Source organism: Leopardus geoffroyi, chromosome A1 (genome assembly GCF_018350155.1).
Source record: "Leopardus geoffroyi isolate Oge1 chromosome A1, O.geoffroyi_Oge1_pat1.0, whole genome shotgun sequence".
NCBI lineage: Eukaryota > Metazoa > Chordata > Mammalia > Carnivora > Felidae > Leopardus > Leopardus geoffroyi.
In genome coordinates, this window is record NC_059326.1 from 67,129,129 (window position 1) to 67,150,709 (window position 21,581).

Here is a 21,581-nt window from a genome sequence, read left to right on the forward strand (position 1 = left end):
AGCTGCCCCAAGCGGTTACTGAAAAATATATTTAAAAGTATATTTAAGGGCACCTGGGTGGCTCAGTTGGTTAAGCGTCTGACTTCGGCTCATGTCATGATCTCACAGTTCATGAGTTCGAGCCCCTCATCGGGCTCTGTGCTGACAGCTCCAAGCCTCCTTTGGACTCTCTGTCTCTCTCTCTGCCTCTTCCCTCCTTGTGCTCTTTATCTCTCATAAATAAACAGACATTTTTTAAAGTATATTTAAAATAAAAAGTATACTTATAATATCAAAAATAAGACTTGAAGACTTCTCTGTACACAAGTATCGATAAACTTAGTCTCCATATTTTGATTAGCCTTATAGATCCCTTTTGTACTTATTTATTTCCTATGTCATAGGTAAAAGCTATCTCAAGTGAGAGATGAAAAACTAAAGATAAAACAATAATCATCCTACAACTGTCAATGTTATCAGAAAAGAAAATGTCCAAGCTGGCAGAAATGTAGTAAATAGAAGAAACTGTAAGCCTGTGAGCACCCCAGAGAGGCTTATAAATTCGAGTGACCTATGTGAGAAAATACTAAACTTGAATTTATCAATATTACACCTTCAAGTATGTATTACCCAAAAATGCTAAAAAGTCTTCCAACGTAAAATAGCCAGACAAATGTCATGTGATACGTTGCTTATCTTCTGTTAGACACTATCTTTGTTGGTGGCTTATGTAACGTACTACGTTAGAGCACCTATAACAAATATCACCTCAAATAATGGAAGTTATATACTCAAATACCTTCTTTTCTAACATGTCACATTTTATAGAGGTGATTCTACACAAAACTGGCTGCTCTTTTATTAATTAAGAGGCAGTATCTCTTCAACACTATTCTAACATTTATAGAATGCTTGTTACGTCCCTAGCAATCAGGTCTTTAAGAAAGTTATTGCATTTCGTCCTAAAAAATACCACATGAGGTTGATCATCTCCATTTCATAGACGAAGAAACTCAAGCTTTGTAACCCGAATCACACAGCTGGTAAATAGACTGAGACTCAATCCACAACTGTCTGCCTCCAGGGCCTTGGACTTAACCAGCTGTTCCCTAAACTATACTCTGTAAACTTGCTACAGTGTCACTCTGAGTGTGTCATCAGTCTAAATGGATGTTGCTAAATGTGATTACTTCATATCCTATTTTATATTTTATTTCAGAAATATTATCTGCTCAACGACTTAAGTTAATTTCAATTAGATCTAGTGTAACACATCTAGTTGTTAGTAATATACACGTAACATAAGAACTGTTGCCCTTTTTTGTTTTGTTTTCCCTCCAGATTTAGGGGAGGCTGTAAGGAGAAATCTCTATTATACTTATAGGTATATACGAATTTAGAGAAAAGGACTATAATTGTAACAATAGCTACCATTTTTCAAAAACCCGGCATGTCTGCTTAGTTTCAACAGAAGTCCCACCATTTAATAAGGAAATGGACTAACACCCCAAGTTAATTCTCGAGACTGTCTCTCTCCAAAGGCCAAGGCCTTTCTACTACACATGCAGTCTTTGTATCTACAGGCAACATAATTCCAGGATGCCACAACCCTCTGTAGCCATCTTATGCCCATCCGTTGACACATGGGTTCCAAGAGGAGAAAAGCAAAAGATCTCGTAACTCATCAGGTGGTTCTGTGGTTTCCTAAAGCCCTTATCGATCACTAAACAGAGTCATAGATGGCATTTCAGAACTGCAGCCAAACTTCTTGGAAATCTTCAGACCCACTGTCGTCACTTGGAGCAGACAGGAGAAGCACAGACAGGTAACAGGATGTGTCTGAAGTGACAAGGCTGGGGCCAGGACTCCACCCTTCACTACATCTCCACGCCGGGCCTCCGTTTCTGTCCAGGAGGGAAGGAGCACAAGGGGCCCTGACCCTACATGCCGTGTCACGCAGAACAGGTAACCGACCGTGTTTATCATCATGGAGCCATGAATACAAGAATCGCAGCACAGCCCGCCTTGCAGGGGCCCTTCCCACCAGAGTCCACGTGCCCCAGAGGTGGCCCACACACTGGTCCAGTCGTCCCATGTGGCGGTGGCAAAGGCATCAGTCCCTGGGGAAAACGCTGAATGGCAGCCACTGTCCCAACACGTGCTTTTCTCCAGGGATGGTCAAATGTGGGGAGTAGAAAGGCAGGGCTGAGCTACCACCAGAAAAGCAAGGCCGTGCAAAGAAACAGGCAAACACTGGCCTGGCTCTTCGGAATCTGCTCTGGGCATCAGGAGTTAGGCTTGAGGAAGGTGAAAAGAAAATGCCTGTGTTCTGTTCATTGCATACTCCACACCCCACCTTCTTCAATTGTCCCATTTAAAAAAATATATCACATAATTTACTCATTATTATAATAAGTGACATCTATTTGGGCTAAAAATAAGTTTAATGCCCCTGTTTTCAGGAATGCTCTCGCAGCCTCTGTGGCAACGGAATATAATTTCTCGTGTTAGGGGCCAAGAGTTAAACATATCATTTACAACTGGCTCAGTGTTGGAGGAGGCAAGTTAAGGCAAAAACTTTTCCCTTTCTGTCTTATGTGAAAACACTGTTCCTGATTGGAGCACATACATATCTGTCTGAATGTTCTTGGCCACACAGAATTTCAGTACTTTTCTATTACTCTTAAAATTCTTCTTCCTGGACACTCATAGCACCTCTATTTAAATCATTTAAAGGGTAGTTACATTGGGCACCTGGGTGGCTCAATCGGTTAAATATCTGACTTCGTTCAGCTCAGGTCATGATCTCATGGTTCCCGAGTTCGAGACCCACACTGGGTGAGCATGAAGTCTGCTTTGGGTGAGCCAGAGCCCAGGTGAGCCCCGCTCCTCTTTCCCTCTCCCTCTCTCTGCCCTTTGATAATTTGCGCGTGCATTCTCTCTTTCTAAATAAATAAATAAATAAATAAATAAATAATATATATATATATAAAATATAAATTAAATTAAATTAAATTAAATTAAATTAAATAGTAGTTATGTCGAACAAGGTTACCTAGTAGTTTATGAGCTGAAAAGGCAGTGGTGTAAATATGAGAAGGAAAACTTCAGCTCCTGGCACCCAGTTAGGGTTGTAATCTTCACACGTGCACAACGTCAAGGTATGTGGACCACACGGTGGCCTCTTCGGCCCCTCGCTCCCGGCAGTCATCGCGTTGAGGAGACTCACCCTCGTGGTATCACATGCCACGTCCACAAGCACTTGATGACTGTCTGCCTAAGGAACTTCTCCAGTTATATCTGAATTAACTGTTGCTACTCTGTGTACATGCCTGTTGTATGCTCGAAGTTGACATCCTCGAATCCAGCTCTGGATGTTAACTGCTGCATCATCCCCATTTTTCTAAATGCTCCACAACACCGTTCCTGGAGCGGAGCTGACGTCCTACCCTCGCCCACCAGGCTTGTAGGTGGGCTACTGGGGCCACTGCCTCTCGGCGCCTGGCTTCTCACCGGTGTCAGTACTGGCCTCCGCCTCAATTACCCAACTTTAAAAATCTCTCTTCCTTATAAACTCCCTCTGCTGGGAGGCGTCATGGCCCCATGAAGCATGGAATCTGGGCTCATGAAAAATCTGAACTTGAAGCATGGAATCTGGGGTCATGAAAAATCTGAACTTGAAGCATGGAATCTGGGGTCATGAAAAATCTGAACTTGAGCTGCAGATGTTTATGTGAATTGTTTCATCTCTATAAGCCTCAGTTCTAGCAACTATAAAATGAGGGTGGTGCATGCCATCAAAAGCACTGGGAAAACATTAAAAACTGGTATGTGGGGGCGCCTGGGTGGCTCAGTCGGTTAAGCGTCCGACTTCAGCTCAGGTCTTGATCTCGCGGTCCGTGAGTTTGAGCCCCGCGTCGGGCTCTGGGCTGATGGCTCAGAGCCTGGAGCCTGCTTCCAGTTCTGTGTCTCCCTCTCTCTCTGCCCCTCCCCTGTTCATGCTCTGTCTCTCTCTGTCTCAAAAATAAATAAACGTTAAAAAAAAAAAAAATTTAAAAACTGGTATGTGTGTGTGCGTGGGTGGGTGGATGGATGGGTGTGTGTGCGCACGCACGACAGGCAAAAAAGTGATTAGCACGTGGACTCCAAATAAATGGCAGTTATCACCACTGCTTTCTCCCTCTCCTCACACAGTATACACCATTAACAAAAATCTTGCTCACCACTGCTAACCTGATGTCATTTCTGAAAACACATAATCTCTCATTAACAATGACCCAGGGGAAACAAATAGAAGCCCATTAAACAAGCAATTATGTTTTGTCCACATCATAAAATGCTACTCGCCCGATAAAATCTATCATGTTCAAGCCATTGTTCAAGCAAAATTACTATTTCCTCACTACACTGGCTGGGAGCCTTCAATTCCATACCTTCAAAAGTCTGTCCTGGCCTTTTCCACACAGTATAAAAGAACAGTCGGATGTCCAGCCTGCATCGAGCAGACCCCAGGGAGAGCCCTTTATCGCCATTATCCACTGATTTTTATAACCCAAAGGGAGTCACATAATATTTATCACTATGGACCGTTTTGTTTTCCTTTTTGCTAAATTATACTGTCCTATCAAGTAAGTTCAGTTTTTATCATTCATTCATCAATTTCATTTAAATCCCAAGTACAGTTCAACATTTCATCTCGCCATTTTCTGCAAAAACAATGATGTAGTATTGAAAATAAATTTGAAAGCATTTCCTTTTCTTAAAATAATAAATCGCAAGTTAAAAATCAAGTGGAGAGGAAACCTAGAGACTGAAAGGGACCCCAGAAATAAATCAGCCAAGAGCAAAGTACAGACCTTACGTGGGGTCTGACTCAAACCAATGGCTGACCAGATTTCCTGCTGAGATAATTAACGAAATGTACACGTGGACTAGGACAGTGATGATATTAAGGACCTGTGGTCACTTTTCAAGGGTGATAACATGGTTTCTTTTCAGAGGACTTCTTATCTTCTAGAGATAATGAAGGAAACACGTGCAGACGAACTACAGGAGGGCTACGTTCTGCATCAGAATAATTCGGGGTGTGGGTGAGGCTGGCAGAGGGCAGGGGGAATGGTCAGCCTTACTCCTCCTCCCCCAGCAGAGCATGGTTAAAGCTGGGGGATGGGTACATGAGGGCTCTTTACGCTACTCTTTTTTTTTTTATAACTGTCCATTTAAAAGGTGCAAAGTGAATAAAACTTCACAAAACAAGAGAAGCATCCTGTGATCCTCATGACATCAGGATTAAAACAGCAGTGCCTCTGTGCAGTTACATGTGGTGCGTCTGCCCACAAGACCAGCTTGAAGCATTAAATAATGTCCAAAGAGCTTTCAAAAAAAAAAAAAAGGAACTCAACCTTGTCATTTCAATCAACACTATTATTACTTGAAATTCAAACGTGTGTAACTCAAAAGTCCTTACCTTTCTCAAAGCGCAAGCCTTTATGACTTTCTCGTATCGTTCCTTTTCATACTTCTTCCCAAATAAAATATTACTCCTCACAGTTCCTGCAAACACCCAGGGCTGCTGAGAAACATAGGCGATTCTTCCGTGCACGCTGACCAGCCCCTGGCTCCGGGGCAGCTCCCCCAGCAGGGCACTTAACAGCGACGACTGAAACAGATTGGAAACAAGTAAGTGTGTGCCAGCAGCACTGGGCACAGACAAGCCGCTGCTATTCCCAATCCCACCTCCCCCAGCCCCGGGGTCTGATACACATCAGAGCGCTTCCACTTAAAACAGACTCAAGTACAGCCCTGGAAGGTGCAATAAAAAATGTGAATGCTTGGAGGGCACCTGGGTGGCCCAGTCAGTTAAGCGGCTGACTCCGGCTCAGGTCATGATCTCGCAGTCCGTGAGTTCGAGTCCCGCGTCAGGCTCACTGCTGTCAGCCTGTCAGCGCAGAGCCCGCAGGGTATCCTCTGTTCCCCTCTCCCAAAAATAAATACGTATTTTTTACAAATTTAAAATCAAATTTGAATGCTAACAAAACAGAGGATACCAGCCTGCTCTGCCTGAGCGTGTTTCCCCCCAAATGAAATGCTGTGCTCAAAGACAGACTGCTGGCCATTCCCAACAGGGGAGGCTGGCATAATACACACTTCCTCTGTCTGAGGTTTGCAGGGGGTCCTGCATCCGGCTATCCTCGTTTCTGAAAAGCTGTGTGTAAATAATCTATCCGATGTGTCAGGAAAGATTAAAGGGACTCTGAAGGGGGTCAGGTTACCAAAAAGCAAAAACCCATCAAATGACGGCTCGATCATTTATTCATCCTACACGTAGCATTCCCTATTCTATTGTTTCAGATGCACAGGGCTAAGTGCACACACACACCTCCTTCAAGTCTCTCACGACATACGGAGGTGGTGGCTCTGTGCCTACCACTAACAGAATGCTCAGAACTGAGCCGAAATCATCCTTTCACGTACCTGTCTTGCCCCAGGACCTGGGTGTTTCTAGAGGGCAATCAGCCCGAGCCTTCTTACATCCGTGTCTTTTGCTCTTAGCACAGTGCCATGCACGTGGCCATACGTTCACCACTGTGCGCGGACGTGACTTGGGTAAGCCACATAAGGAAATGTTTAAAGCTTCCCAGAAGAGCCTTTTACAACCCCAAGACCTCCTGTAGAATTTGCTCTGACAAAAAGAAGAATCCGTTTTCTTAGTCATTCCATCCCGAATAGCAGTCACGTAAGGAATTTCCTTCACGGAGACATCCATCTTCCAGATAAGCATTTCCAAACTGTGCCACTTGAAGCACCAAGAAAAACTCAACCACACGATCCAGATTGACGCGGCCGTGCGACCTTCTTGCAGAACCAATGCTCCATGGAACACATTTTGAGAAATGCCATTCTGGATATACCCAGTCAAACTTGTGTTACACACAGCCCAACCCCAAGAATTTAATATGGGATGTGGCATGGCAGCGAGCTGTCAAAAGGCACTATGACTTACCTTTCCTGCTCCCACAGGTCCGACCACAGCTAACAATTCCCCAGGTCTGACCGTAAAGGAAAGGCCTTGTAGGGTTGGGGTTTCTGATGCCTACAAATTCAAGTTCACAAAAATAGGCACATTTCAATAAAGTAACACAAATTACCTCAAAAAGAAAATACTGTAATAGTCACTGATATGTGAACATAACCCACATCTCTCCCCCTTCCTATCTGAAGATACCATGTGCTGGAGTCCCTTTCTCTCTCTCTCTCTCTCTCTCTATATATATATATATATATACACACACACACACACACACACATATACATATATAAATATAAAAATAAATATAATATAAATATAAAAATATAAAATATATATATATATATATATATATATATATATATATATAATGTTTATTTACTTTGAGAGAGGGTGCAAAGGGGGAGGGGCAGAGAGAGAAAGGGACAGAGAATCCCAAGCAGGCTCCACACTATCAGCGCAGAGCCCAACCCAGGGCTTGATCTCACACACTGTGAGATCATGACCTGAACCAAAATCAAAAGTTGGATGCTCAACCGACTGAGCCACCCAGGCACCCCTCAACTATAGTTCTTTGGGGCTTGGCTGCTTTTCAGAAGACCTGTTCTCTTAGCAGATTTGCATGTGAACCCAGTTCTAGACACCCACGGAATTTAAGTCGTAGAAATGATAAGGCACCCTTCTGAAATGAAAACTTCTTGGCGCACACTAACATTAAAAGAATACAGTTAACAGAATATTCAGTATGGGAAGTTTTCAAGTTTTACGTTATGACCCTTCGTTTTAATCGTCTATTCCATTAACCCCCACAAGGTGGCAGTATAAGTACACGGCATGCCAGGCCCTTTGCTACTAAGTAACTGGAAATCTCCCCTAAGCTCTCCATTCTCATTTAATAAGGAAGGAATCTGAGTAATGCTCACAAAGCAAGAAGGCACTTGGCATTGTAAGATCACTCTTGGCAAAAAGGCTCCTGTGCGTGGTGGTCAAGACTGTAATCAGAGCTCAAATTTAACACCAACAAAAATAACAAGTAAGTTAGTATATGGTATCACGGACCAGAGAAATAGTCTGTCTTTTACCTGTACCATGCATTACCTGTCCTAGTAAACAGGTACAACAAAGTACTTTTACTGTAAAAAAAAAAAAAAAAAAAAAAATACATGGAGGCATGCACTACAGCACAGAATCCAACACAACGGAAAAGGATAAAGCAAAAATCATGCTAATCAGAAGTTGTATTCCTAAACATTCTATAAATTCTACAATATGGAGATTTAGTGTTAAGAAAACTCTCAATAAATGGGGCGCCTGGGTGGTTCAGTCAGTTAAACGTCTGACTGTTGGTTTTGGCTCAGGTCATGATCTCATGGTTCGAGCCCTGCGTTGAGCTCCTGTGCTGACACTGTGGGCTTCATTCCCACTGTTACAATCTCCGCCTCATTATCCCGTGGGATGCTTCTGGGAATCCTGACCATGCATGGCCCCAGGACTGAGGATCTCGTGAATGTGAGTCCCAAACCCTTTCTGAAGAAGGCTTGTAAGGGGCTAGTGTTCTGCAAACACAGTTGGGGAAATGTCCTCCCACGATCACAGGAAACTGACCGTGAGTTGATCTAAGGCATTGCTACCTTCTACATTTCTAAAAAAGGGTTCCTCAGAGACAAACCTCCAGATAGATACGTGAAGGGCAGAGAAACGTACAGAGCTTCTGTTCAGAACATTCCCTGCAAGTTCAACCACGAGGGATGATGGGAGGAAGAATCCAAGCCACGGATAGCCAAAAGCAGCTAAGTGAACTTTCCCACGCACAGGTGTAGAGCTGGGCTGCTGCGTGACCTCTCTCTATGCTGGCAATGTGTACACACAGTTAACACAAGGCAGAAAGGCTAAAGGCACAGCAGGAGAAATAAAAGGTCTGTGTGATCTTCAAAATGAAAACCTTCTCTGGAATAATTGGCCATAAAATGGGTACATACTAAAACCAGGATAATTACATTTAAGCACGCATGCACACCAAAAAAAAACCAGCCCCAGATTTTATCGAATTATAAAAACTGTCATTAAGGTGGATTTCAATACATAGAAACATTTTTTTAAGCTTTTCCACTCCTCTCTTCATGTCTAACAACGAACTAGTTCCTACTTGACTACATTTTTTTTTTTTTTTAACTCAGTTACATCTACAAAGTAAGAAGCCACAGAACGACACTGGCTTCCCGTTCCCTGCACCTCAGAGCTTCCTGTTAGTGCCAGACAAGTTGCTGCTTCCTGGCCTGGGCTCCAGGGTCAGGCACTGCTGGAGCGTGACCAGAAGGGGGCAGCATGTGACAGTTCAGGGGTGCTCAGGCCCCCTTGCCCTGGGGCTCAGTAGAGGCTGATGCAATGCGCCAGCCCAGCCATGGGGTAGGCCCTGGGGACATAGCAGTGAACCACAGGATGAAAACTCCTGCCCCGCGGCGATTTAGAGGCTCCCACCAGACCATACACTTCCAAGCTCAGACACTGAAACCGAGCGCATTCCTTTCATGAATGAAACCAGGTGGGGGCGAAGACCTTCGCCCACCTACCCACCCAGCTGTCTAGTGGGTGGTTCGAAAACCCACATCCTTCTGCCTCCCAGCCCGGTGGCCTCAGCTTCCTTCCCAAATCCCCAATGTCTGTGCCCCTCCCTCACCCTAGGGCCCCTAATCACCCCCAGTGAGAGGCACAGTCCTTCCCCAGACAAGGGCAGGACAACAGGACGGGGCGGGGGGGGGTCTGTGCTACAACGCAAAAGCTGCAGGAAAAGTCTGGGAACAAGTGAGTGATTAAGTTCTGGGAAGAAGAATAAAAGTGCTCATTTTACAGTGTTGCACGGTTCGTACAAAAGAAAGGTGGTGATGGGTCATCATACAGGGTGTGTGGTAACTACCTCAGTGCGCTACCTAACTCCCCAGCACTCACAGAAGGGAACTGGAACAGGGCTTTCTAGAAGTGCTTCAAATGCACCAGTGGAGAATTACCAAGCAGGAGGGAATCCGCTGCAGTAACGTAGGAAGGGTTTTTCCCATTTGCCTAAATGTCCTAAATCAACCAAGTGTCAGAAAACCTTCGTGACCTCACCTGTCCTACTTGTCAGCTTCCCACACAGAACCCTGAAGCTAGGAATCACTGGCACTTACTGTGCTCACCAGCTGCCTCCTCCCTGCCCCTGCCTGCCCCCAAAGTAGCCAGCACCTTCCAGAAGCTTAGAACAGGAGCCCTCACACTACCCTACAGGAAATATCCACGTCATGGGCCTCACTCCATATGTAAGGAGATGGTCTGATAGTGTCAGGGTAAAAAACGTACACTGATTTCCCAGTCTCTCCTCTGTAACAGCTTGTGATGTACGTGTTAGCTAACCCGTTCCGGACTGTATCACTTGTCTGCTCAATCCTGTAAATGGGGACATTGCAAACTTATCACCAAAAACAATGTGATCATACTTGGAAAGTTCTCCTAACAATGGGACAAAGAACATGCCGTATGCCTTGGGCTGATTTTATACTTAATCCCCATTAACTACAAACCTTATTCCTGATTTTGAGAATGTTTATAATATACTTTCAAGGAAACAATGCAAGTCACATTTTATATGGTGTGTAAAAAAAAAATCAAAATTCTCTATTAAATCTACATCCCCAGTTGTCTTCTACCAGTTGTGATCTTGCAAGGGAGGATTTGTTACCTTATCCCAAAAGGCAGTGAAGTCTTGTACATGCACGATCATTTTACCGTCTGATGGCGGCTGAGGAATACGCTGTGGTATCTCATCAAGTAACAGAAAGTTCTGCAGAAGAAGGAAAAAGGCTGGTTGAGCTGTAGGAACAAAGCATAAGCAAGAATAATTGCTTTCCTGGAATTTGCAACTTAGCATTTTACGCAGCCTCTGTATCATTTTACCAACTGTATTTACAAGGGGGACTCACATCAGAACACAGTATGTACTATGTAATTATATAATATAGTACACACACACACACACACACACACACACACACACACACACACACACACTGAGTTCACAAAGCTAACTCTGTAACCTTCTCAACAAGTATACTGATTCTTCCCTCAAGAGAAAATATAGTTATGAGCAGCAAACACATTTAGAACCTGGACATTGTCACGGTTTTACTCCTGTGTTACTAACAATAAACATGGGAGTTGGTAGGAAATGATTACATAAATACTTATCTAATCCCACCATGTGCCAAGCACCACGTGAGATGCTGGGCACCCAGACGAAGGCCACCCCCAGGCCTTCAGAAATTGAGTTGATGCAAAAGGACAGGCTGGGAACACAGAACCAATGGCAGAGAGACTCTGAATGAAAAATGTGGTTCTGTCCATTTCTCTTTTTTCCCCTTTCCCTGGGCACTTGGGTACACTTTGCTTTTCCCCCCCATAAGCATCACAGCAATGCATCCTTCCTGTCATGAGCTATCACTTGTCATCATTCTAAAAAAAAAAAAAAAAATTTTAGGGGCGCCTGGTTGGTTAAGCATCTGACTCTTGATCTCAGCTCAGGTCCTGATCTCAGGGTCATGAGTTCAAGCCCCATGTTGGGCTCCACGCTGGTCATGAAGCCTACTTAAATATAATATATATATTCCTGCTCTTGTCCACACCAGATAGCAGCAAGGTGGTGCAATTTGAATCGAACCAAGTCATGCTAACCATTACAAACCTAACACAATCACATATACAGGAAAACTCGGTTTTGCTCTGCAAATGCTAGACATAATTCAACGGGAAAAGCTACACTGGTACAAATAGAATGAACAACCAATACCCCTCTACCCCCAAAACTTTGAATGTGTGGCAGCGACTGTTAACGGCCCTCAAAACTTGCTCTCGTTCTTCTGTGGAAACAAACTCCTGGTTTTTAGGGCATGGCAGCCTGGGAAAGGGACCCCTCTTCCCAGCCTCCCACAGAGCTATGCAGAGTCAGGTGATTAAGTTTAGGCCAGTGGAAAGTGATCATGCCCAGGAACCTTCCTCCACCCAATGGCTTGGGCCTTGGAAGTCGGCAGCTTAGCCAAAGCTGTGGTAGGGTCCCTTCCCTCAGAAAAGAAGAAAAAAGAGAAAAGAAAAAAAAAAAACCCTCAAGGCAACCTGGTTATATGCATACGTGACCACATCCCTCATGACCTTGTAACATGAGACCACTTAATCAGACTACATGTTTGTATGTTACTACATATGAGAGACAAAGAAGTAAAAAACGTATGAAAAACTATGCCACACGGCGTTCGGGGCTCAGTTCTTCGGGTACGAACCCAACTGAGCAGTGCCGGCAGGAATAAGGTTGCTTCCTGGAAAAAAAAGCCTCTCTGGCCCATGACTCTCTGGGCAAGGCCACAAGCAAGAAGGAAAGCGTCTGGGCCTCTAAAGCCACAGAAGAGCATACTAGCCATGGAACTTCTTATGGGGTGAATCGTGCCCTCCCAGAAAGACAGGATGAAGTCATAACCCCAGTTACCTCAATTATGTGACTTTATTTGCAAATAGGGTCATTGCAGATGTGGCTGATTCAGATGAGGTCATACTGGAGTAGGGTGACCCCTAAATCCAATATGACTGGTGTCCTTATAAGAAGACACAATGGGGCGCCTGGCTGGCTCAGTCAGTGGAGCGTGTAGCTCTCAGTCTTGGGGCTGTGAGTTTGAGTCCCACATTGGGCACAGAGATTACTCAGAAATAAAATCTTTAAAGGAAAACAAGAGGAGGAAGGGGGGGGGGGAGGAGGAGGAGTGTGGAGGAGGTGGAGAAGGAGGTGGAGAGGAGGGGCGGAGGGAGAGGGGAAGAGGAAAAGAGGAGAAGGAGAAGGAGGAGAAGGAGGAGGAAGAGGTGGAGAGGAGGACAGGAGGGGAGGAGGAAGAGGGAAAGAGGCGAGGAGGAGGAGGAGTGGGGAGGAGGAGGAGAAGGAGGTGGAGAGGAGGGAGAGGGAAAGAGGTAAAGAGGAGGAGGAAGAGAAGGAGGAGGAGAGATACATAGAGGTAGGAAACAGCCAAGACAGAGATTACAGTGATGGCAACCACAAGCCAAGAAACTCCAAGGTGTGCCAGCCACACGAGAAACTAGAGAAGGCAAGGAAGGATTCTCCCTTATAGGTTTCAGAGGGATCACGACCCTGAGGACACCCTGATATCAGACTTCTGGCTCCAGAACCGTGAAACAACACATTCCTGTCGCTCTGAGCCACCTAGTTCGTGGCACTTTGCGACCCCAGCGCTAGCAAACTGACACACAACCTCACGAAGGTTTGCTCAGGAAAGAAAAATGAACTACCTGTGTAAGCAGCTTTAACATGGGTATTCTAGGACCCACGGGCAAACCTCATCCTAACCAACATAGGAAGCAACTGAAATAAGCATGTGAAGATGTTTCAGGAGAACAACACAGAAGTCAACTGCTACTCTAAAAACCATAAACACTCTTTAAGTCATTAAAATCTTGTCTATCTTGCTGCAAAGCTACAAATGTGATTAAAGCTGAATATGCAAAGTTTCTTCTGTGCAGGAAAAGGAAAACGTGTTCCTGTGCATTTCTCTCAAAGACGCAGCTTGCGGGAGGCGAGGTCTGCTCACAGATGCTTCCACTCGTCCAGGCTCGCTGAGAACCTTCCTCTCTGCCCCATGCCCGTGTCTAACAGGGAAGCAGAATGGACAGACGATGGTCTGAGGACGCCTTCCTTTGCAGGCTTTAAACCCAGCATGGCCCTGATTTCTCTTCCACACCAGCTCTCCCACAGTCACCCAGACAGCAACTCTTGCCTATTCCGCAACAATTCCGATCCCTCCAATTCTTCATTCCTCTTGAAACAACGTAATTTCGGAATCTCACCACCAATTGTTTACAACACCGACACAATTTTTTGCTGTCTCCCTATACCCTCCCGATTCCTTCCCCAGCATCCCCAACACTGTCAAACCTAACACCACTTCCTATTTTTTTTAACGTTTATTCATTTTTAAGAGAGTGAGAGAGCGTAAGTGGGCCAAAGGCAGAGAGAAGGGGACAGAGGATCCGAAGCAGACTCCACACTGACAGCAGAGTCCCTGATGCAGGGCTTTAACTCATGAACCAGGAGATCATGGCCTGAGCCGAAGTCAGTTGCTTAACCAGCTGAGCTACCTAGGCACCCCACACTCCCTCATGATCTCATTGAAACACCTCTGAGAACGTCCGCCATGCTTAAAACCCTTCAGTGACCCATGAGCACCTAAGTTCACACTCCCCAAGTGCCCTCCGCCTTGATACTCTGAGTACTGAACCAACCCTTCCTTCCCAACCCATCTCAAATGCTAATCCTCCTGGGAACCAGCTCACAAGGGCCCTAGCTGGCACTGCCCACCCTACTTCTGAATCCCCAAAGGGATATTAAGTCATGGCGAGGGAGAAGACTATGCCGTTCACGCACTTACGAACAGCCCAACTCAAACCCCACACTGAGGCTAGCAAAGGGTCAGCATGTCACGATAACCCCTAAAGAACCCGACTCTACGGCTGGTTCAAGTGAATGTAATCACTGACTAGATCACTACAGCCTTACACAGTATGAGTTAAGATGGCAACAAGCAGAAGGCTGTAGGTGTCATAAATCTTGTCTAGACAGAATAAAACTCAAATTTTAGCTTAAGCATATTACCAAGACATAAAATTCAAAATTCAGTATGTGCATATTAGATTAGAAATTCTGCACCTTCAAGGAAAGAAAGAAAAGAGAAACTATGCACACAGTGAGGAAGTAAATCTATCGAGCATTTGTCCGTAAATAATAGGTCTGAGTGGAGAAAGGAGTCACAGTCTCCCGGTGGTTAAATGAGGCTCCATTCAACACATGAACGGCTTATAAAGGTGCCAGATGTGCTGGCTGGATTTTTCTCAAGTGCTCAGGCTGATGAAAAAGCTGACATTAAATTGCCATTAAAGCCATGAAGTGCATACCCAGAACAGGTCATGCGGGAAAGCATCAGCCGTCAGAACTCAAGCCAACAAGATTGACTTCACAGTGGCTGCTAGGCAAAAACCTAAGCAGCTTTGTGAACACTATAACCTCACTTTACTGGGTGTAGACATCGTTAAGACTTTCACTGCTTTGAAGTTAAGACAAGATCTTTTATAATCCTATTGGACTCGTTCAATGTCACTAAGAGAAAAATAGAAGGAACTTCTTGGGCCTATACCTTCGTAGTAAATCCTTCATTTTCAGTACGTGGAAAAAAAGGAAATTGACAAGTGTGTGTGGAAGAGAAGACATACACTCTACAGCCCACGTTTGGCTTCACCCCAGGGCTGGGGATCACAGCGCCACCTTGAAGGTGGAGAGGTGTGCTGCATTTACCTCTGGGACTCCCAAACGTCATCTGAGTCCCAGGCTGCAGGAGACAGTGTCACAGCCAACTTCTGGGCGCCTCCCAAGCTTCTGACCCTCTACGAGCCAAACCTCGCCTAGTCCTGACTACCTGGTGAGTGTCCTCAGTGCATCTTTTCTTCCTCGCCTGCTGCCATTTTTACCTCTCACTGCACAAAACACGTGAGAGGCAGGGAAGGAAAGAGGAGTGAACATTGGATCAGTCCATTATATTCACTGCCTATTACCTGTGTCAGGTACGTGCTCCTGAGTGGCTCTCAAATCTCACTGCGTCTAGTTCAGCCTGATCCAAACCACATCACCCGGTTCCTGGACTGCATTAGCCTCTGAACACTTCCTGCTCTACACTAGATCCCCACCCCAACCTCCTCTGATCCGGTCCCTGGGCTGCCGGCAGAGTGAGCTCTGCAAAAGCAAAAAACCTTCCTGTGGTCTATAAGGTGCTCTGCCCCCCGCTCAGGCCTCTCTCTGCGCCCTCATCGTCAAATACATGGATCTCCTTCTGGTGCACCAAGCGCTTTCTAATAAGACCTTCTGCCACATAACTATCCCCCCAAAAATGCAGAGTATCAGCCTCCTATCTCCCCCACCCCCCCCCCCCCCCCACACACACACAAACACATGTAACTCTCCACGGAACTCCTTCAGCCTTCCCAGGAAGCCCCACCTCCAAAGTTACAGCGGTGTCTACAAAGCACCTCATAGGACCTCAGCCTTTTTCTTAAAAAAAAAAAAAAAAAAAAATTAGTGTTTATTTATTCTCGAGAGATAGAGCATGAGCAGGGGAGGTGGAGAGAGACACACAGAATCAGAAGCAGGCTCCATCCAGGCTCTGAACTGTCAGCACAGAGTCCGACATGGGGCTCAAACCCATGGACCATGAGATCATGACCTGAGCTGAAGTTGGACACTTAACCGACTGAGTCACCCAGGCATCCCATCAGACTTTTTCTTCCAAAGACTGACTGATGACACGAAACACACATTAACAGTGAATGTCACTGTGTGAGCATTTATCAACTCCCTCTCGATGCTTCAGAAATTCTAAGCAGGCAAGACTTCTGTGCATTTGCTTATCATTGTATATACACATCTAACACAGCCCCAGGCTTGAGGTAGGTGCTCAGTTACTTTGTGGGGTGACTGAAGGAATTCTAAATGGGCCCCCCAAAAGTCTAGCACAAACCAAGACAGGTATTAGTTTCTCCCGTCCACTGATTTTAGTCTTAACATGACCCTGACATCTTTTACATTTTGCTAAGCACATTCTGGCTTTGTGTGCTTTTTCCCGCAGCTGGGGCAACGTTTCCCATGTGTGGCATGTTTTCAGATAACACAGGCACACTTGCCTAGGACACAGATACCTCGGGCCCTGCATGACCCAGAGACTCAGAGTCCCCAAACTGTCATGAGTTACTTTTCATAAGCCCTCCAGGTGATTCTGATGTACTTGAGATCTAAATTTCTTAAGGGGTTATAGAAACCATATGGGTTGGAAAAAAGTCTAAGATCTAAAAGAAAAAAAGATACTTCAATAATTACTTCAAAGCCACCATGAAGCAGTTTGCCATGCTAACCACCCCTTTCTCACCAACCTTCTCGGCCACTGGTCCCACCTCTACTGAAAACAACTTCTGCTCAACAAACTCTAAATCCCTAGGCCCACCTTTCTGCCAGAAACTTTATACAAAGGAGAGAAGACTTGGGCTTTCAAGCCCAAATCAAAGATGCTTCATCAGGACACAAAGGGGCTTGACAAAGTCAGACCCAGGAAAATTCAAAGTTCTCAGCAAGTCATACCTTTGATGCTACTGGACACATCTCCATGGGAAGAATTTCCAGCCTCAGACACAGTTCAGCTGCATTTTAGCAGAAAAGCAATCAAAAGTCCCACCCAAATATTTGGATACAACTCCCTCAAAACCTTCTGCAAGATGCCTTTCGTGCTATGTGATTTTATGTATCACAAAACAACGCTCAACTGCTGAATGCCTGCAGCATCTCACAGACGTGGATAATACAGTGGCACATCTCCTGAGCATGTGCGGTGAGGAATGCAAAGATGGACAAGGCACCGCGCCTGTCTTCAGAAGCCTGGAGATCGGGGAGGAGAATACATCCATCCCACACATGCGGGAAGTGAGGACAAAGTCACATCCGGGGAGTTCAAAGGAGGAGACGGGAGATTCCAGTGGGTGTGATGGTTAATTTTATGGGTCAACATGGCTAAGCCACAGTCATTTGCTCAAACACATCTGGATGTTACAGTGAAAGTACCTTTCAGATGAGACTGACACTTAAATCAGTGGGTTTTAAAGCAGATTATCCTTCATGATGGTAGGTGGGCCTCACCCAGTCAGTTGAAAACCGTAAGAGGAAAGAAAAGACTGACCTTCAAAGAGAGCATTCTGTCTCTAGATTGCCTTTGGATTCAAGATGCACTTTAGCATAAAGCCACATGGTTTTCATTTTCCTTTATTACACAATGGCCAGTAAAACTAATGTTTTTTTTTTTTTTAACGTTTATTTATTTTTGGGACAGAGAGAGACAGAGCATGAACGGGGGAGGGGCAGAGAGAGAGGGAGACACAGAATCGGAAGCAGGCTCCAGGCTCTGAGCCATCAGCCCAGAGCCTGACGCGGGGCTCGAACTCACGGACCGCGAGATCGTGACCTGGCTGAAGTCGGACACTTAACCGACTGCGCCACCCAGGCGCCCCAAAACTAATGTTTTTAACCAAAGAAGATGGATGCTTCTAACTATCTATAAGACCTAAGAGCCCAGGCCAGAAGCCAGGCCAGCGAGTCTACACTGACCCTGAATTAGTGTTGCTTCCACTAACTAATTCAGTATTTACCTGAGGCCCAGTAGATGCCCAACATGGGCCAGCCACTATGCAAAAGAACTATCAGATATCATCTGCTGTCAGGGGGCTTAGTATAGTCCTGTCGAGTCAGAACCAGCCACATGCCATGATGCTGAACGGTGTGGTACTGGCCTTGCACATATATATGGAAGCTTGGGGAGCCTGGGTGGCTCAGTCGGTTGAGCACCTGACTCTTGATTTCGGCTCAGGTCATGATCCTGGGGTCATGGGATAGAGCCCCACGTTGGGGCTTGGGATTCTCTCTCTCTCCCCCTGCCCCTTCTCTGCTCACTCTCTTGCTCTCTTTCTCTTTCTCTCTCTCTCTCTCTCTCTCTCTCTCTCTCTCTCGCATGAGAAAAAGTGCTGGAGGAAGACTGCAGGGGCTGGGGGACTCAGCAGCATTTACCTAAATCAAGAACAGAAAAAAAGGCAACCCCCTGAGATGAACAGCATGGGCAAAAACCCCAAAGCGCATATGAATGTGGCACATCACAGAGACAAGCCCTTCCCCTCCCCCACACCCGGGGCCAGAATGGAGGGTCGTGCACTGGGAAACATGGGCCAGTTGTGCTTAAACCCAGAGCTTAAAATTTTGAGTCTGCAGGAACCCCTGCAGGTCTCTTCAGAATGAGACTGGATGATGAAAACTACACGTGAGGAAATACTCCACGTGCCGGAAGGTCCTAGGAAGGCAGTGGAGGTGACGTAACAAGGGGTAAGAAACCAGGGTCTGGGAAGAATCCCAGTGCATTGTGTGCAAGCTGTGTGAGGATGGGCACACTGGTTCACCTGCTGCAGGAACGGTGTCCTTACCGGTCAAGTGGAGACACTAGTGCTCACGAACTGCTGTCTGGATGACCCGAGACAATGTGCCCGGACCTCACTAAGCGCTGGCTGCAGCAGCGACAGTCACAAAAGGACAGCAAAATGTGCATGGGAAGATGGCATCTGGAAAGGTTCTAAGTATGCTTAGAACATCACTGTGGCCAAAGTATCTTCCTAGATGTGCTCTTTCAAGATGCAAACGCTACAAAACAGAAATTTTATTGAAATGCATGGGCCACAACTTTAACAAAGTTGTTGGAAGCCCCTGGGAGGAAGCATGACAAACTTGGGGACCAGAACTGGCTCCCTAAGACCGATCTCTCTCATGAGTAATATTTTTTTACAGGACAGAAATTTCATGATAAAAAATCTCAGCTTTGGGGCTTCTGGGTGGCTCAGTCGGTTAAGCGTCCAACTTCAGCTCAGGTCATGATCTCACGGTTCGTGGGTTCAAGTCCTGCATTGGGCTCTGTGCTGACAGCTCAGAGCCTGGAGCCTGCTTTGGATTCTGTGTCTTCCTCTCTCTCTGCCCTTCCCCTGCCCACGCTGTCTCCCTCTCTCAAAAATAAACATTAAAACATTTTTTTGTAATTCATCATAAAAAAAAATCTCAGCTTTTATGATAAAACTAAAAAAAAAAAAAAAAAAAAAAAAAGGCATACGCAGAGCCATAGAACTTCAGTAGAAACATACTACTACACATCCATCACTGTGGAGGAACAGGAACAAAACAAACTAGGTTTTTCGTAAAGCCCAGGCACTCAAGTTCATGGCTAGGTCCCCTCAGCAGAGCGTATTTATCTTCATTTTAGACCTATTTATAAACACACAAACACCTGAGTCGGCCTGTATCTTGGCGATATTATTTGCCCTGGGCAACGTAGGGACAGCTAATTAGGAAAAGGAGGCAGCGGTGGGGGGGGGGGGGGGGGGGGGGGGGGGGGGGGGGGGGGGGGGGGGGGGGGGGGGGGGAGGGGTGTAGGAAGCAGGGGACATATTTGAAAGACCTTCCCAGAAACGGGCTGAGGCAGGAAAACAAGTAAACAGGGGAACAGGGGGCAAAAGGTGGAGGTCCAAAGACTTACTCAGAGACCACAAGGCAGGCATCCATGGGGGATAGAACCCATCTTCAATCAGGGAGAAGTAACGGTGAGGCTGAGGCCATCTCCCCACCCAAGGAGCCAGGGCCCTTCTGCAAGCTCCTTCCTTCCTGACCTAGAGAGGAATCTTCTTCCCCCAAAACTGCATACTGTCGCTACTGAATCATTTGAGTTGGCACAAGAGAGCAGATCTGTTCGTTTTCCTCCTGCCTCAGACATCTTCATCACCCTGCAGGTGATCAAAGGCCCTGTGCCACTGCTATCACTGCCCCCATGAATGATCAGCCACTTAGTTCTCTGTAGGGCACACCCCCAAGAAGACAGGGAGGGGAACACGTACAACATTCTGGAATGACTACGGGCTTGGCTGCTGAGAAAGTTAAACCACAGCATGAGGACACCAAATTAAAAGCAGGTGTTTCGGGGCACCTGGGTAGCTCGGTCGGGTTAGCATCCAACTCCTGATTTCGACTCAGGTCATGATCTCAATGTTCATGAGTTCCAACCCCCTGTCGGGCTCTGCATGGACAGCAAGGTGAAGCCTGCTTGGGATATTTTCTTTCTCTCTCTCTCTCTCTCTCTCTCTCTCTCTCCCCCTCTCTCTCCGCCCCTCCCCCCGACTTGCACTCTCTCTCAAAACAAAACTTAAATAATAAAAATTAAAAAAAAAATAAAATGAAATCAGGTGTTATGCTTAAAATCCACCTACAACTTAAAAAGGTTATTTGTCATTGGGGCGCCTGGTGGCTCAGTCGGTTGAGAGACCTACTTCGGCTCAGGTCATGATCTCACAGTTTGTGAGGTCGGGCTCTGTGCTGACAGCTGGGAGCCTGGAGCCTGCTTCGGATTCTGGGTCTCCCTCAGTCTCTGCCCCTACCCTTCTCACGCTCTGTCGCGCTCTCTCTTTCTCTCCCTCCCTCCCTCCCTCCAAGATAAATAAACGTTAAAAAAAAATTTTTTTTTTTAAAAACAAGGTTATTTGTTGCCAAACCTTGATCCTTCGGATGCTGACAACCGCCTCTGACACCTTCTCAATGGCCGCAGGGAAAAAAAGGGTGACCGTCAACCGCACGGCCCCATACAGTGTCACTGCCACGAACACATGGCTGGCTGTGATCACCTTGCCAAGAAGCACGTAGGTGGTGAAAGTCACAAAAACGATGTTTTTGCTTGCAACGAAAAATGACGCCAAATTCATTCCTCTGAGGTAGGAACTTCTCAGAATCTTGGAAATTTCCTTCCTGGAAAAGAGAGGATATAGGCTTGAAGGAAGCATCAACATCCACGTCATCTGTTCAAGCGCCTGTTGCCCGTGGCCCCTTTCCAGGCTCCAACACAAGGACCACACGCTCAGAACCACTCTGCTCACCTTAACTAAACGG

At 45.9% G+C, this 21,581-nt stretch overlaps 1 protein-coding gene across 5 annotated transcripts in view; it reads right to left on the reverse strand.

Moving 5' to 3' along the window:
- ABCC4 (ATP binding cassette subfamily C member 4) overlaps positions 1 to 21,581 on the reverse strand; it is a 262,716-nt gene that overhangs the window by 155,083 nt on the left and 86,052 nt on the right. For all 5 annotated transcript variants that reach the window (XM_045480729.1, XM_045480750.1, XM_045480739.1 and 2 more), the window contains 4 exons: positions 21,191 to 21,440; positions 10,719 to 10,820; positions 6,983 to 7,072; positions 5,447 to 5,638 (listed from right to left, as the gene is read on the reverse strand). In XM_045480729.1, coding sequence (XP_045336685.1) covers positions 5,447 to 5,638; positions 6,983 to 7,072; positions 10,719 to 10,820; positions 21,191 to 21,440 — 634 coding nt within the window. The remainder of the gene's footprint in view (positions 1 to 5,446; positions 5,639 to 6,982; positions 7,073 to 10,718; positions 10,821 to 21,190; positions 21,441 to 21,581) is intronic.